At 53.1% G+C, this 17,028-nt stretch overlaps 2 protein-coding genes across 4 annotated transcripts in view; one reads left to right on the top strand and one right to left on the bottom strand.

Moving 5' to 3' along the window:
* LOC125623935 (uncharacterized protein C2orf72-like) overlaps positions 1-7,469 on the bottom strand; it is a 30,390-nt gene extending 22,921 nt beyond the window's left edge. For 2 of the 3 annotated variants that reach the window (XM_048824095.2, XM_048824094.2), the window contains exon 1: positions 4,654-7,469. In XM_048824095.2, coding sequence (XP_048680052.1) covers positions 4,654-5,200 — 547 coding nt within the window. In that variant the 5' untranslated portion in view covers positions 5,201-7,469. Of the gene's footprint in view, positions 1-1,748; positions 4,520-4,653 lie in introns of those variants that run through there. The other variant, XM_048824093.2, reaches the window with a different exon arrangement.
* An 8-nt stretch (positions 7,470-7,477) lies between these two features.
* LOC125624088 (uncharacterized) overlaps positions 7,478-17,028 on the top strand; it is a 36,063-nt gene continuing 26,512 nt past the window's right edge. Inside the window, exon 1 of the mRNA XM_075120736.1 lies at positions 7,478-8,376. Within this exon, the coding sequence (XP_074976837.1) occupies positions 7,830-8,376 (547 nt within the window). The 5' untranslated portion in view covers positions 7,478-7,829. The remainder of the gene's footprint in view (positions 8,377-17,028) is intronic.

Genomic DNA, 17,028 nt, shown 5'->3' on the forward strand with positions numbered 1-17,028 from the left:
GGTGTTTGTAACTTAGGGGTTCTACTGAACAGCAACAAGAACTGACTTTAGAGCACCATGACAGGCCTGTGACATTCTGTACCTCATGGGAACACCCATGTTCATCCTTATAAAATGATTTTGTGGTATCCAATGCAAAGTTTGTCATGTCGGATGTCTTCAGAAGGCTCATGATGCACTGCGCATTGTTGTTATCGTAATTGTTGTTACAGTAATGTTACAGGTTATAATTTCATGTATATAGTAATGAAGCAGACAATGTGTCCTCATGGCTTAAAGCAAGCCCAGACAAAAACTCTCTAAGAGCAGAGGGGCAGCTCACACCTCATCAAGGCATGTATGGGTGAAACCCAGCCCAGCCTCACCGGAACAAAGGACGCTGGCCTAGGCATCAACAAAGGATCTCTTGGACTATCGAGTGAGTCACTCTCCTTCCTTTGGTCAGTTTGGGACTGCGATGAGGTAATGCTCACCTGACTGTGAAGGGAGGGGGGGGCAAAGCCAAGAGGGAAGAATGAACATGATAAAAGGGAGAGACGTTTGCCATGCTCTTCCTCTCTCTTCCACCTCCATCTACAGACACCACCACCAAGCGACTGAAGCGCTGATCAAAGGGGAGGGCAGTCATCCAGCCTGCGGTGAGAAGCATCTAAGTTTGTCAGGGCACTAGAAGTGTTAAGATCTGCTTAGAATGCATTTTGCTTTTATTTCATTCAACCAAATCTGACTTCTTGTGCTTTGACTTATAATCACTTAAAATCTATCTTTGTCGTTAATAAATCTGTTTGTTTATTCTACCTGAAGCAGTGCGTTTGGTTTGAAGCGTGTCAGAGACTCCTCTTGGGATAACAAGCCTGGTACATATAAATTTCTTTGTTAAATTGATGAACTCATATAAGCTTGCAGCGTCCAGCAGGCATGACCAGACACTGCAAGACGGAGGTTTCTAGGGTTGTGTCTGGGAACAGAGATATTGGCTAGTGTCATTCGGTTGCACAATCCAAGCAGCAGCTGGCCAAAAGTGCTCACTCACATAGCTGGGAGCAGCTTACATGCTAGAGACTGTGTGTGAACAGCCCAGGAGTGGGGGTTCTCACAGCAGAGCAGGGTAAGGCTGGCTCCCAGAGTCAAGGATTGGAGTGACCTAGCAGATCTCCAGTCCAGATAACACCAGGGGAACGTCACAAGGCCCCAGCCTCCTGTTGCATTATCAATACCAAAGCAGCAGCAAGATGCCTTCTGAAGCAGAAGGTTCTTTGCCAGACCCACTGTTCTGGTCTAACCATGGCAGAATCCAGACTGTTCTCCCAAGGGAGAGTGGGAGTCCCGTCCCTTGAATCATTTCTCTCTGAGGGGGCACACAGCTCCCAAAGTGGCCTAGAGCCTAGGTGGTGTGGCAGGGTTATTATTATTTACATGGCACCTGAAAAGGTGCTGGGCGTTTTACAGACCCTGACCCAAGCAGCCCACAGTGGCATGCTGGGAACACCTACCCCACACATTCATCAGCTACAGAAGAGCTATAAAGAGCCCATATTTATTATTCACATAGCGCTCTCCCCCATCTTCAGTCAGTTAAAAAACAACAACCACCACCAACAACAATAAAATGGTCGTGACCTGAAGCCCCAAATGCCCAGCTTCCTCGTCCTGCCATCCAATGTCTCCCCACTTGCATACTATGTACTTCACTCCTCCATCCACTGCCCCCGCGTGCTCCCTGGCTTCCCCCCCCCATCCGTCCATACCATCCCGCTTCACATCTGCGGATGTGCGCTGCTGCAGGGCCTCAGAAGCTCGGCAGGCGGCTTTCATGATGGCCAGTTTCCCCCGTGGCCGGCCTGGAACGAAGACTTCCACCTCCACCTGCACCTCCTCCAGCTCCAGCGCCTGGCCCCGCTTCCTACCGCGCTTGTCCCGTTTATGCGGCTGCCTAGGAAAGGCACCCTGGAGCACGCTCTCCATCAGCTTCCGGGCCTCTGTCTCCTCTTCCTTCTTGGGCTGCACGATGACTCCCACCAGGGCAGCTGGGGCTCTGCGGCTAAACTTCTTCACTTCCTTCAAGATCTTCTGGATCTCGGCCTGCTTGCCCCGCAGGGAGGCAGCTCGGCACAGGAAGAAGATGAGTTGGGATTGACTGTTGCTAGCGCCAGGCTTGGCCTCTGACTGTGTCTGTGCCGCAGCCATTGCTGGACTGACTCCTGGTTTGCAGGCATCCGGGAACAACTCTTGGACAAAAGCTGCCATCAGAGCCCGAGTGTCTTTTCCCTCCTGAGACTCTCCAACCAGCAGCACCTCTGGCTTCCCCCCAACCTTCTCTATCAGAACCTGGAAATCCTTTAGGATCTGCTCGCCAGTGGCAGCAGCAGGGGGGTTCTCTGACATCTGCACCTCACTGTCCATGTCCTGTTCGCATGAACTCTCCTGCCCTCTGCTTGCCTAATACTGAAGGAATCACAAATTACACTTTCTTGCTATGTCACAATACACCACCTTGCCTCACCTCACCCTGGTGCACAGCCCCCCTCCATGGCCTAGAGCTGGGACACAGCCCATTATATTGTAAGGGATTATACATATGTTCAGTGGAGGTTTCAGTGCTCAGCTGTAATATAAATACACCAACAACTGGCAAGCATATGTAACATGCTTAAAAAGCACATATGGTTAAAAAGCCACTGCCAACTAGACAGAAGGCGGCCCTGCTTCACATCTATGCGGTCAACAAAGGAGTCTAAATTCCTCTGGTGCCAACATGCTTTTCCTACCAACCCCTTTAAACTGTGTGCAAATTAACTACAGCCAAATCTGGGATGTCTGATTTACCCCAGTCACAGTCCCGCTCAGTAAGAATGAGAGTTGGTCACAATAGTGGTAAACCCCAATATAAAAGGTCTTGTGGGAAAATTAGAAATAAAACTCAATAAAATTAGGGGGCTGCAAAGAGACGTTTCAGTTTCATCGTGAATTTCGGGCACAGGACTACATAATAATTTTGAATAATATATATATTTGGAGTCTGGAAAAATCAAGGCTTGCCTGTAGTCTAGCAATCAAGCTTTTGATAGTATTCCTATGACCTCGCTCCAACCTTACTAGCTGAGTGACCTCTAATGTCACAATCTCAGACTCCCCATCGCTATCTTGAAATCAAACCAAACACTGCCTGAAAGACCATGAACGAAGAGCAATGATAAAAGGGACAGTATTCCGTTAGGAGTTGGGGTTTATGGCGGTGCCAGAGGCTTGGGTGTTTAACTTCTTCATTAATGACATGGGGAAAGGGGCAGAGCATAATAAATGGGGAGCTGGTAGGCCAGGACCACGTCCCAGTGGTGACATTCCTACACAAAGGACACAGCTCGAGTAAACAGGCTCTTGCTCTGCCATATTCTCATGGGTCCGAGGAACAGAATCCTTACATCCCAGTTCACAGCAGCCAGAACACATCTCCTGAGTAGTCACTACATCAGGGTATGGGGCAGGAGGAGAAGCCAAGGACCTGCTTCCCCTCGTAGGCCAATAGATACATGCCATCCATGGACCCACTGGCCACATCCTTCTCCTCTACCCATCACACTCCCTCAGGGTTTGTCATCACTAGGAAGCGTCACTCGGTTCACACACCATTGTAGCAATCGAACTAGGTAAAATGCTGAGCATGGCAGTGGGCAGCACAGACAAGGAGGCCAAGTTGTGTTCAGCAGCTTGTCAGGTGGTGGGGGGTTAGTTAACCTAGCTCTTCGTGGCGTACAGCCACGACAAGATGACAGGATACTGAACAACCTGTTCTAGTCTACACTGATCACTCAGCATCACGTCAGCTACCTTGGCGCTTCAGACTCAAGCTGAAATACGATTCAATTACCCAATGAAAACCGGCCCTTGTTCGAGGAATCGCAGCATCCCAGAGATTCAGCCTGGCTGAGCTCTTGGCTGCTACACGGTGGGGAAAGAAACAAACAGCAGATCCTGCCAGGCAGCCCTACTGAGAGACTACGGGGTGCCAGCAGAGAGCAGTGATGGGGTAGTAAGTCCAGTGGGATTTTCAGTTCCGTGTCCAGGTTCCACTGGCACAAGTCTCGAGCACGTCCCTCAGCCCGGGATCACAGTCACTCTTTGTCGCTAGGAGACAGAGGTCTTGGGGGACTCAGTGCTTTCTCTGAAGATGAAATTGGCTACAGTGACAATCCTCCGCCCTCCCCAGCACCTTCCACCTAAGGGCATGTCTACACTTCCGCTGCTACCGGGCCACAACTGCCACGCTGCAGCTGGGCCACCGGGGCACCAGAGCGTAGATGCTTCCTACGCCCCCTAAAGGCCTCTTCCGTGGATGTCGATAATCCATCTCTCTGAGGCAGTAGGGAGGTCCATGGGTGAACTCTTCCCTCCACCCAGCCCTGTCTACACTGGGGTGGGGTTGACCCCAGGACGGCGCTCAGGGCATCTCATTTTTCACAGCCCTGAGCAACACACGGCCACGCCGGTCTAGTTTCTATGTGTAGAGCTGGCCTGAGAGCGCCTCCCAAAGGGGCCCCAGAGCCGGGCTCGGCGGCACGGCCAGGGAGAGGCCGCCAGCTCCGCGCCCCATGTCCCCGCCCCGCCCGGCCCCGGCAGCCCCCCGAGCCCCCGCCGGCCGAGCTCCCGCCGCACCTGGCTCTTCCCTCAGGGCCTCGCAAGCGGCTTTCTTGACCTCCAGGGCCCCCTCGGGCCGGCCGGGGCGGAACACGGCCGTGTGCACCTCGACCCGCGGCGCGGCGCCCGGCCCCGACGCCGGCGGCTGGAAGACCTCGAGGAGCAGCTCCTCCAGGCGGCGCCGCGCCTCCGCCTCCTCCTCCGGCCGGGGCTGCACGATCACCCCGACCAGGGCGGCGGGCGCGCCGCGGCTCTGCTCCCGCACGCCCCGCAGCACCTCCCGCAGCCGCTCGGCCCGGCCCCGCAGCGACGGGGCGCGGCACAGGAAGAAGACGAGCTGCCCGGCCGGCGGCGCGCTGGGCGGCGCGGGGCTGGCGGAGCGGCGGGCCACGGGCAGCACCTCGTGGGCGAAGGAGCTGAGCGCGGCCCGGGCGCGGTCCGCCTCCCACGTCTCGCCGGCCAGCAGCAGCACCTGCGTCCGCTGCACCACGGCCTGGAACTGCGCGTCCGGGCTCTCCCCGGGCTCGGCGGCGCCCGCCGGCCCCGACTGCTCCTGCCGCTCCATGGCCGCCCGCCGCTGGGCCGGGGCCGCGGGGCCACGAGCTGCGCCCCCGGCCGTGTCACAATCGCACCCGGGAGGGGCGCGGCCGCTTGCCAAGGGCTCAGACTCTTCCCCTGGGGCCCCTCCATTCCCCGGGTGAAGAACACGGTCCCATTCTAACAGACAGCCCCTCTCCTACAACCCCCTGTCCCCCCTCGACAGGTCATATTCCCCTGGCCAGTTACCGGCCCTTGGATCCCGCGGGATGGCCGGGAGCCCAGTGACTAGCCAGTTGGTGCTGCTAGGGAGCAACGTAGGACAGCTCCCTCCCCATGTCGTCAGCGAGGGATCCCCAACTCATCACTAGGGCAGCTCCCTTTACAGTCCCTACCCTAGCTGTGATTTAACACCAGTCCCCTGTCCTACGGGCTCCGGCCTGTACAGCTTCCCAAGAGAAGACACATTTGGGCAAGAGGCTGTGACAAGATTATTAAATGTGTTAAAAAGGAAAACTTTCCCCCCTAGAGATTTTCTGTCGCACTGGAGCCTAAGCGCTGCAGAAAACTAACGTGGACAAAAACCCCAAAGAAACCGGGGATTTTCCTCTCTCCAGCTGGTGCTAGGACAAAGGTGCTGCAGCTTTACCCCTTAGCTTAGGCTCAGTCTGATCTCTTTGGAGAATGAGCTCCTGCCACTGAGAATACTTTGTTCCCCAAGCCTGACCTCGGGAAGCACAGCTGTCCTGGGGCGTTGTGACCTAATCAAGCCCCAGTTCACTGGGAGCAGCAGCTGAGCTCTGCTCTGAAATGAACTGGGACTGGAGTCCAACCCAGTGTCCACCTCAGCCTTTATTGCTAATGCTATAAGCAGCCTTGTTGGACAGGTAGGTGAGCTACAATACTGCCGGTTTTACCACAGAGCCCAAGAGCCCTAGTCAAGGAGCAGCCCCCCCCATGCTAGGCCTGGTGCAAACACAGCAAAAGAGCAGCTAAATCGGGGTTCTCAGCCTTTTCCTTACTGAGCCCCCCCCCCCCGCTATAAAAACTCCCCAGCCCAGCTGTGCCACACCCTGTTTTTCTGCATATAAAAGCCAGGACCGGCGTTAAAGGGTAGCAAGCAGGGCAGTTGCCCAGAGCCTCATGACACAGGGGCCACCGCAAAGCTAAGTTGTTCAGGCTTCAGCTTCAACCTTCGATGGAGGGGCTCAGGGCCATGGGCTGCAGTCCTGCACCGTGGGGCTTTGGCTTTCTGCCCTGGGCCCTAGCAAGTCTAATGCCAGCCACGCTTGGCAGCCCCCTGGTTGAGATCCACTGAGCTAAATCATCCTGTGAAAGGATTGGGTGAAGCCCCTCGGCCAGGCGAAAATTATCTGTTCCCCTCTGCTGCAGCAATCTGCTTATCCAGGAAGGGGGGGCTTAGACTAGCAAGACTCCAAGGTTTTGCACCACCTTTACCATCTGTGGTCTGATGCCCTCAGTCATTGCCAATTTCCTCAAAATGTTTCCACTTTTCTACTATCAGCACCACTTTTGCCTTTCCCAGATTGAGCTGGCCACTGTGTTTTATCCATCAGCTGTTTTCTTCCCAGCACTGGGATAGCCTGCATTGGTGTAGACTGTATCAGCAGAGAAGAGGTGTCAATCTCCAGTCTCTTATGTGGATCTTGGCTAGGATGGGAGAGAGCACTGAGTCACGTGGGACTCCCTGTGGTCAGGGTTTTGGTGGTAGGGAATGTGGGCCCCCTCAGTATCAATGCCTGCAGTGGAGTCTAGCAGAATCAGCTGAGAAGTAGGTTTGCTGTCAGTAGCCAGAAGAAGGTTTTCCATCAGCGAGGCCAGTTGTGTGCTGTGTCCTGGCCTGAAACATGGTGATGAGTCTAGAATGTTGGCAGAGAACACCATGGCCCCAGTAACCATGGAGAAAGTGGTCTTTAGACCTGGAGCAGTAATTGGAAAGATCTTTGATGCGTGTAGGCTTCTAGGACTGCATTCTTGGTATCTGGTAACTCCTTCGATGGACATGGATCGCAATTATGAAGAAGACCAGCCAGGTGTCCTTTGCCAGACTTCGCCAGACATTCCTTCTTCAGAGTCTCCACAGACTCTGAATGGGTAACTGGCCCAAACACCACCGGAAAAGTCTTGGGCAACTTAAATACAAGGGGGTTGCTGCTCTTCCAACATTACATACATGTAATTCAACACACAGAGGTGCCTGTGTCTGCAGTTATCTAGAGACCACGACACACATTCATCAACCAGGAGACACAGACTTAGCTTCATTTATCCCTACACACTCACCTGCACGCCCACACCTCCGAAAGGGCATCCGCCTGTTCTCGGCCGCCCCAGTCCGGCCTGCGGTGCAGACTCTACCCTGGGCAGTGGGGGAAAAACCCTTCCAGCAGGAGGCAGAGCGGCTCGGGGGCTGCCGCCGGCAGGAGGCACCAATAACCCCTGCGAGCCTGCAGCAGCTCCGAGCTATTGGGAGCCGGCCTGGCCGGGCAAGAGCTCGCTGCCCTGGGCTCGCCCGCCGGAGGCAGCGCGGTCGGAGCCACCCTACAGACTGGGGCCGCGCCCCTCCCGGGTGCGATTGTGACACGGCCGGGGGCGCAGCTCGTGGCCCCGCGGCCCCGGCCCAGCGGCGGGCGGCCATGGAGCGGCAGGAGCAGTCGGGGCCGGCGGGCGCCGCCGAGCCCGGGGAGAGCCCGGACGCGCAGTTCCAGGCCGTGGTGCAGCGGACGCAGGTGCTGCTGCTGGCCGGCGAGACGTGGGAGGCGGACCGCGCCCGGGCCGCGCTCAGCTCCTTCGCCCACGAGGTGCTGCCCGTGGCCCGCCGCTCCGCCAGCCCCGCGCCGCCCAGCGCGCCGCCGGCCGGGCAGCTCGTCTTCTTCCTGTGCCGCGCCCCGTCGCTGCGGGGCCGGGCCGAGCGGCTGCGGGAGGTGCTGCGGGGCGTGCGGGAGCAGAGCCGCGGCGCGCCCGCCGCCCTGGTCGGGGTGATCGTGCAGCCCCGGCCGGAGGAGGAGGCGGAGGCGCGGCGCCGCCTGGAGGAGCTGCTCCTCGAGGTCTTCCAGCCGCCGGCGTCGGGGCCGGGCGCCGCGCCGCGGGTCGAGGTGCACACGGCCGTGTTCCGCCCCGGCCGGCCCGAGGGGGCCCTGGAGGTCAAGAAAGCCGCTTGCGAGGCCCTGAGGGAAGAGCCAGGTGCGGCGGGAGCTCGGCCGGCGGGGGCTCGGGGGGCTGCCGGGGCCGGGCGGGGCGGGGACATGGGGCGCGGAGCTGGCGGCCTCTCCCTGGCCGTGCCGCCGAGCCCGGCTCTGGGGCCCCTTTGGGAGGCGCTCTCAGGCCAGCTCTACACATAGAAACTAGACCGGCGTGGCCGTGTGTTGCTCAGGGCTGTGAAAAATGAGATGCCCTGAGCGCCGTCCTGGGGTCAACCCCACCCCAGTGTAGACAGGGCTGGGTGGAGGGAAGAGTTCACCCATGGACCTCCCTACTGCCTCAGAGAGATGGATTATCGACATCCACGGAAGAGGCCTTTAGGGGGCGTAGGAAGCATCTACGCTCTGGTGCCCCGGTGGCCCAGCTGCAGCGTGGCAGTTGTGGCCCGGTAGCAGCGGAAGTGTAGACATGCCCTTAGGTGGAAGGTGCTGGGGAGGGCGGAGGATTGCCACTGTAGCCAATTTCATCTTCAGAGAAAGCACTGAGTCCCCCAAGACCTCTGTCTCCTAGCGACAAAGAGCGACTGTGATCCCGGGCTGAGGGACGTGCTCGAGACTTGTGCCAGTGGAACCTGGACACGGAACTGAAAATCCCACTGGACTTACTACCCCATCACTGCTCCCTGCTGGCACCTCGTAGTCTCTCAGTAGGGCTGCCTGGCAGGATCTGCTGTTTGTTTCTTTCCCCACCGTGTAGCAGCCAAGAGCTCAGCCAGGCTGAATCTCTGGGATGCTGCGATTCCTCGAACAAGGGCCGGTTTTCATTGGGTAATCGAATCGTATTTCAGCTTGAGTCTGAAGCGCCAAGGTAGCTGACGTGATGCTGAGTGATCAGTGTAGACTAGAACAGGTTGTTCAGTATCCTGTCATCTTGTCGTGGCTGTACGCCACGAAGAGCTAGGTTAACTAACCCCCCACCACCTGACAAGCTGCTGAACACAACTTGGCCTCCTTGTCTGTGCTGCCCACTGCCATGCTCAGCATTTTACCTAGTTCGATTGCTACAATGGTGTGTGAACCGAGTGACGCTTCCTAGTGATGACAAACCCTGAGGGAGTGTGATGGGTAGAGGAGAAGGATGTGGCCAGTGGGTCCATGGACGGCATGTATCTATTGGCCTATGAGGGGAAGCAGGTCCTTGGCTTCTACTCTTGCCCCATGCCTTGATGTAGGGACCATTCAGGAGATGTATGAGGAATCTGTTCCTGAGACCTGAAGAACGGCTCTATGTAATCTTCAAAACTTGTCTCGCTCCCCAGCAGAAGTTGGTCCACTAAAAGCTATTCCCTTACCTTTCATTGTCCGTCTCAGACCATGAGAATATGGCTGCGCAAGAGCCTGTTTACTCAGACTGTGTCCTTTGTGTAGGAATGTCACCATTATTAGGAGGTGGCCCTGGCTTCATCAGCTCCCTGTTTAATACGCTCTGCATGTTTAATAAATGGAGAGTTTACCCCTTTCCCTAGGTCATTAGTGAAGATGTCAAATAAATTGGGCAAAACACCTATGCCTCGTCCACTGCCATAAACAAGAACTCCTAACTAAATACTGTCCCTTTTATTTGCACTCTTTGTCCACGATCCTTCAGGCAGTGTTTGGTTTGATTTCCAGACAGTGATGAGATTGTGGTGTTAGAGATTACTCAGACAGCCATTGTAAAGTTGGAGGAAGGTCATTGGACTATTCCCATGAACTTGATTTCAAGATTCAAGCCAAATTCTGCTGTTCCAGCCTCCAAATACGTGAATTATTCAAGTTTGTATGTAGAACTGTGCCTGAAATTTATGATGAAATTGCAATTTCTTTTTACAATTCTGTGATTTTTATTGATTTTTTTAGCCCAGTTATCCCACAATTATTAGGATTTACCAGTATTGTGACCAACTCTCATTCTTAGAGAGTGGGACTGCACAGACAATCCCCTTACTAATTAATTTGTGCACATTAATGTGCAAAGGCTGCCTGCATGCTAGCATGCAGGGTCTGAAGATCTGCATCTTCCACTCACCGTGGAGTTGATCTTCCTCCTCCATCTGCCAATCTCCCTGAAAGTACCTGCACCAGAGGCCGTTATGGATCCACAACAAGCAGTGCGCCCATGGCCGACTGTTGGCCATCGCCCTTGACCCTAGTGCGAATTTGTAAGTATGAAAGTGCTGCCCAAACCAATCACAAGGAAAGGACCTGTGAATAGGGTTGCCACATGTCCAGTGTTCGACTGGAACACCCAGTCAAAAAGGGACCCTGGTGGCTCTGGTCAGCACTGCTGACCAGGCTGTTAAAAGTCTGGTTGGCAGCGCAGGAGGGCTGTAGGCTCCCTGCCCAGCTCCGTGGGGCTCCTGGAAGCGGCCAGCATGTTCAGCTCATTGGTGGAGAGGGGGCTATAGGGGCTTTGCGCGCTGCCCCAGCCCCGAGCGTTGGCCGGGAACCACAAGTGATGGAGGGAGGGGGAATGGTGTCTGCGGGAGTGGGGCCTAGTAGAAGGGGTGGAGCAGGTTTGAGGCCTTGGGGAAGGAGCAGGGGGTGGGGCAAGGTTGTTTGGTTTTCTGCAATTAGAAAGTTGGCAACCCTACCTGTGAATAGGAGAATGTTCGGTGCAGTACAGACAGCCACCTCCTGCCTTCCTGCTGCAGAAGCAGGAAGGGGTGGAGCTGATAGTACCAATGAAGGCTGCTCTCTTCATAACCTGCCTGACTGCAGCAAGGAGGACGAGCTGTCCCATGAGCCCTGAGCCACGGAAACGTTGCTGGCTTCAACATTTTGTGGCTGACTGACACGAGCGAACTGCCTGGCGTTGTACTGTGTCATCTTTATGTTCACATGGGTTCACTTGGGGCAGGTCTGTCGTTCTGTTCTGGGTTTGGCAGCTACCAGCCCAGTGGGACTTGGGTCTTTAATTCTAGCCCCTAGGTGTTATTGCAATACAAATAACTAATAATGCCAAGCCTTGCAGAGTGGGAAGCATTCTGCTGTCCTTGTGTTTGACACCATAAGTGTTCACAGCAAGATGCACTGACCGGTTGATAAATTGGATGTAACTTTGAATCCTAGTGGAGGCGAAGAACAAAAGGCCCCATGTGTGCAGGAGGTTGGGGTTTGGGACGAGGGCTAGTCACTTATCACAGTAGTATCTGAGCTCCTTCCAGTTGCACATTAAACCACATGACCTACATCTATCACATGTCCATTCTCTCATCCCCTGTCAGGGAGAAGGGTGTGTAGTAGTGGGCTTTAGTTTGGAGTTTTTGTATTACTAAATATATACCCGTGTGGCTAGACGTTGACGTTAGAGAAGGCAAAGTCAAAGACATTTTCCTTGTACTGTGAGCAGAAGGTGGGGACGGCTGGGATGGTCCTTAGTTCCTGGAAAAGTTAATTCCACAGCCTCGGACCAGCCCCTGAGAAAGCTCCATCTCCCGCTCAGGCAAGCTTTACCCTTATTGTAGAGAGCTCCATTGGGCCAGAGGGGTAGAGTGGTCCATGGAGGCTCTATTGGATGCTTGGGGAAGCAATAGGAGGAAGTGGAGAGGCTTATGTCAGCCCTGCTGATTGAGGGAGCGTGTCTGTCATTTGTGAACTGAGGTCATAACTTAAGAGGCCATGTTAGAGCTTTGGCTGCTAATGGATTCCCAGGGAGCTGCTGTGCTAAGAGTGTTTCTTCCAACTATGCCTGGCAAGATGTGGGTGAGCATTTCTTTTGGATGAAGAGACCACGGCCATTATCTGTACCTTTGTGATCTCTAGATTAGGCTGCTGTAACATGCTCTTTGTGGGGCTGCCTCCTGAGGAAACGTGGAAACTGAAACTGGTGCTAAACATTGCTGCCAGATTGTTTGCAGTGGAGCTTCAGACCAAGGGGTTAGAACACTAAGCTCTGGTTCGATGCTTTACACATGCAGATTGAGGAGCTGGTTTTCAGCTCTAAAGCTCTGAGTGGTTTTGAACCCAGTTACCTGAGACTTCTTTCCTCATGTGATCATGATGGCGTTGCAATCAATAGCCAAGCTGCAGCAGGAGTTCCCTGGCTTTTGATGCGGGCAGGTGGCTGGCAGGGCATGCTCAGCAAGGGCTCCTTGACTCTGGAGATTGCTTCTCCCTTGCTGCACCAGATCCCGACTTTGTTAATCTTTCCCACATGTTGCCAATCCCCTTCTCTTTCCCCAGGCAGCGAGAAGAAGGGGTGAGCTGAGAGCTCCTGGTCCTGAGACTTTGGGCAGGCTATTAGTTTGGGTGGCAATCTGTGTGGTTCTGTTTGTTGATTATATCTGAGAATGGGAATTGATTGTAAAGGTACAATGGACTTGAGGTGGGGCCTGTCCTTATACACTGAAAAAAAATATATGTATAGAATTTTTTTTAACAATTTTTCATAACATTTTCTTTGCCAGAAGACGCTGTTTGGGTTTCACGAGCCACCCTCTTCAAAGCCCTGGGGGCGCTCTGTGTGGCGTGCGCTGCTATTGTTGGAAGCCAGTACATGAATACTCACACCTGAGACTGGGGTCCCATCAGGCCTGCTCCCTGCCCACAGGTGGGTGTCCTTTGACTCTACACTGCCAAGTTACATTTAGCCATTAGCAAATGAATCTGTCCACAGCAACGTCCCATTAGCAAACCCATTTGTCTAACATAGTCTATATGCCAGATGGAAGCTGGTTAAGTGACTCGTGCTGTATTCTAAATAAAATATGCTTAGCAGTTCATTAGATTTTGGCATCCGTAACTAATTACATTTGTTGCATCACTCTTACGGCAGGGACTCTTACACTGCAATATGCTCATGTCACAGGAACACTACCCCAATGCAGGGCCCATTCGTGGCAATAATAGTTTATATGGTCTCTGGCCAGTGCCTTTTATCTGTGGATCTCCAAGCCCTTCACAGCATCCCTGTGGGGTGATAGAAGTAAAACTTTGTTCCAGTTGGAGAGAGGATGTCTCTCTTCCTGTTCTAAGTACCTAGGGCCTGATTCAAGCCCCTTTGAACCACCCAGCTGGCACAGAGGAGCTGAATCTGACCCTGAGGATTCCCTGGGCATAGCATAGCCAACTCAGACACCAAATACCCACAGTCTACCGTGCCCTAGAGGTGATGCCCATGGTGGAGCATGCCCATGCGATACCCAAGTAGTGTAATGTCCTATGTACCATTTATATTGCTGTAAGGGGTAGAGTCCAGTTGGGTCGGGGTCGCATTGTGCTCTTCACTGAACAAACATACAGTACGTGACAGTCCCTGCCCCAAAAACCTTACAAACCACACCTGGTCGGTGGGTCTAAGCTAGAGCAGTACACATGAATCATGAGATTCATGGAGGTGCAGTTTGCTCCCATAAGCAGTGCCAAGCGTCTCTTGCTATAAGAGAAAGTTTGTCCCTGGATTTCGAGGGTGGGAAGGTCTTAAATCCACATCGTCATTGCCCGGACACGCCAGCCCCCACCTGTGTGGCTTGTAGAAGCAGCCTTGTCATGGGTTCACTCTGCTGCCCTCCAAGAGGTGCCCCGACCTGTTTTTGCTGGAGCTGTGCTGACGTTCTCCTGGCCTCTGTACAAAGTTTGGGGCAGGGGGATTGTTTGTGCCAGATGGAAATGCTCACCCCTGCTTACCAAAGCCAAGAGAGAAATGACTCTCGGGTTGAAAGCAAGGGGGTGCAGGCTGGTACGGAGTACCGGTAAAAAGGAGCCGCCAGTATTGGCCCTACCGTTGACTTTAAAGCGCTTTAAGGGCCCTGCTTAAAGTGCTGCCGCAGCAGCTCTTTACATTCCTGCCCCTTTTGTGCCCCCCATTGGCGGCCATTACCGGCAGGGCCGCCGATGAGGGGTGCACAAGGGGCAGGGCCGCCGATAGGGGGCGCACAAGGGGCAGCGACGACCCGGCAGGGCCGCCGATAGGGGGCGCACAAGGGGCAGTGACATTAAAGCAGTGCCGTGGCAGCACTTTAATGTCGTTGCCCCTTTTGCCCCCCCTGGCAGCCCACGGGGGGGAAAGGGGGAAGGAGCAAAAGAAGTAGCTGCCCAGGGCCGCAATTTAAAAGGGCCCAAGGCTCCGGCTGCTGCTGCCACAGCCCCGGGCCCTTTAAATTGCTGCTGGAGCCCCGGGCGACGTGGGCCAGGCAGCGCAGATGGGCTGGCTGGGGGATGCTGATCCCAGCCCCGCCTCTTCCGCCCAAGGCCCCGCCCCTTCCGGGGGAGCCGGAGCTGGCCCCGTACCGGTAAGAGCTCCATTTTACTTTCCACCCTGACGACTCTTATACTCAAGCTACGCGAGGGGTTTTCCATGGCGTGGAGAGTAAACCAGTTACAATCAAAATAAAACACGTACTGAAGTGCTTTTTCCCTTCAGGCAAAACATAAGAATTAACATTAGTGACTAGGCAGCTGGCTCCTCTGTAAACGTGTGATGTGTTTTTCTTTAATGGTGTGGTCTGAATCGCTGTCACATAGGGAGTGTACAACCATATGGTTACTAATACCTGCGTGTTACTTACAGCTCACAGCCGCTGTCTCCTAACTTGATGTTTGTGTCCCACCCCCCTTCTTTTTTCTTCAGGCCTCCTCCATCTGGATCTTAACTACCATCCAAAATAAACATCATCATCATGTAATATTTGTGTGTCCATACCTTTACATTTAAAATTAAAACATGAATATGCAGCAGTCACGTTTTAGGTCTTACTCCTCGGAACAAATATTTTTGCTATCAGAAAAATGGAAATATGTTTCAGACTATTCTGATATTTCCACTATTTTTCACTTTTTAAATGTCAATTTTCAGTCCTGTGGTTTTCTCCAATTAGCACACTAGCCAATCTTGATAAATGCGATTACCGGCTTCAACATAAAACAGGGCAGATCAGCTAGACTGGTTCACTAAGTGATCATCGTATTGTCACTGTGGATCAGGACTGGGGTTACTACGAACGCATCACTGAAAGAAGTACAGCTTTATATTGTGAAGACTAGTTAGTGCAAAAATAAAGTGCAATTTATGCTCACGTGTAAACATCCAGTTGAATTTTACAGGTGAATAACAAATGAATCTTAACATTTATTAAAATTAGTCTATCACTTCTGAGATCACTTCTGAATATTATTTTAACTAATTGACCTTTTTACCTCTGTTCAGACTCCTCCGTCTGTTATTCCTTCATCAGACATCTCAACATGAGTCAACAGTGCTGGTAGCAAAAAAAGCAAACGCAGTCTTGGGTTGCATTAACAGGGGGATAGCATGCAACATAGACACTCTTTTGTTTTTGCCTGTGGGTGCTTTTGAAGAGGTGTGTGTGTGTTTTGGGGGGGGGGGTGCTCTGCAGTTTGGGGCAGTTTTCAGCATATTTATACACTTCTTTCATATTCTAGTGATTGAATGTGTCTGTCATTGGTACCTTTATTTTAATAATGATTAAATTGTTATGAATTACGTAATTACATTATGAATTACAGTATATTAAAATAATTGCAATCAGCTACAAGCTGTCTTCACTAACGTCCCAGTTTAAAAACATTGTCTCACTGTAGCTTTCATAGAATCATAGAATATAAGGGTTGGAAGGGACCCCAGAAGGTCATCTAGTCCAACCCCCTGCTCGAAGCAGGACCAATTCCCAGTTAAATCATCCCAGCCAGGGCTTTGTCAAGCCTGACCTTAAAAACCTCTAAGGAAGGAGATTCTACCACCTCCCTAGGTAACGCATTCCAGTGTTTCACCACCCTCTTAGTGAAAAAGTTTTTCCTAATATCCAATCTAAACCTCCCCCACTGCAGCTTGAGACCATTACTCCTCGTTCTGTCATCTGCTACCATTGAGAACAGTCTAGAGCCATCCTCTTTGGAACCCCCTTTCAGGTAGTTGAAAGCAGCTATCAAATCCCCCCTCATTCTTCTCTTCTGCAGGCTAAACAATCCCAGCTCCCTCAGCCTCTCCTCATAACTCATGTGTTCCAGACCCCTAATCATTTTTGTTGCCCTTCGCTGGACTCTCTCCAATTTATCCACATCCTTCTTGTAGTGTGGGGCCCAAAACTGGACACAGTACTCCAGATGAGGCCTCACCAATGTCAAATAGAGGGGAACAATCACGTCCCTCGATCTGCTCGCTATGCCCCTACTTATACATCCCAAAATGCCATTGGCCTTCTTGGCAACAAGGGCACACTGCTGACTCATATCCAGCTTCTCGTCCACTGTCACCCCTAGGTCCTTTTCCGCAGAACTGCTGCCTAGCCATTCGGTCCCTAGTCTGTAGCTGTGCATTGGGTTCTTTCGTCCTAAGTGCAGGACCCTGCACTTATCCTTATTGAACCTCATCAGATTTCTTTTGGCCCAATCCTCCAATTTGTCTAGGTCCTTCTGTATCCTATCCCTCCCCTCCAGCGTATCTACCACTCCTCCCAGTTTAGTATCATCCGCAAATTTGCTGAGAGTGCAATCCACACCATCCTCCAGATCATTTATGAAGATATTGAACAAAACCGGCCCCAGGACTGACCCTTGGGGCACTCCACTTGATACCGGCTGCCAACTAGACATGGAGCCATTGATCACTACCCGTTGAGCCCGACAATCTAGCCAGCTTTCTACCCACCTTATAGTGCATTCTTCCAGCCCATACTTCCTTAACCTGCTGACAAGA

Source organism: Caretta caretta, chromosome 17, assembly GCF_965140235.1.
Source record: "Caretta caretta isolate rCarCar2 chromosome 17, rCarCar1.hap1, whole genome shotgun sequence".
Lineage (NCBI taxonomy): Eukaryota > Metazoa > Chordata > Testudines > Cheloniidae > Caretta > Caretta caretta.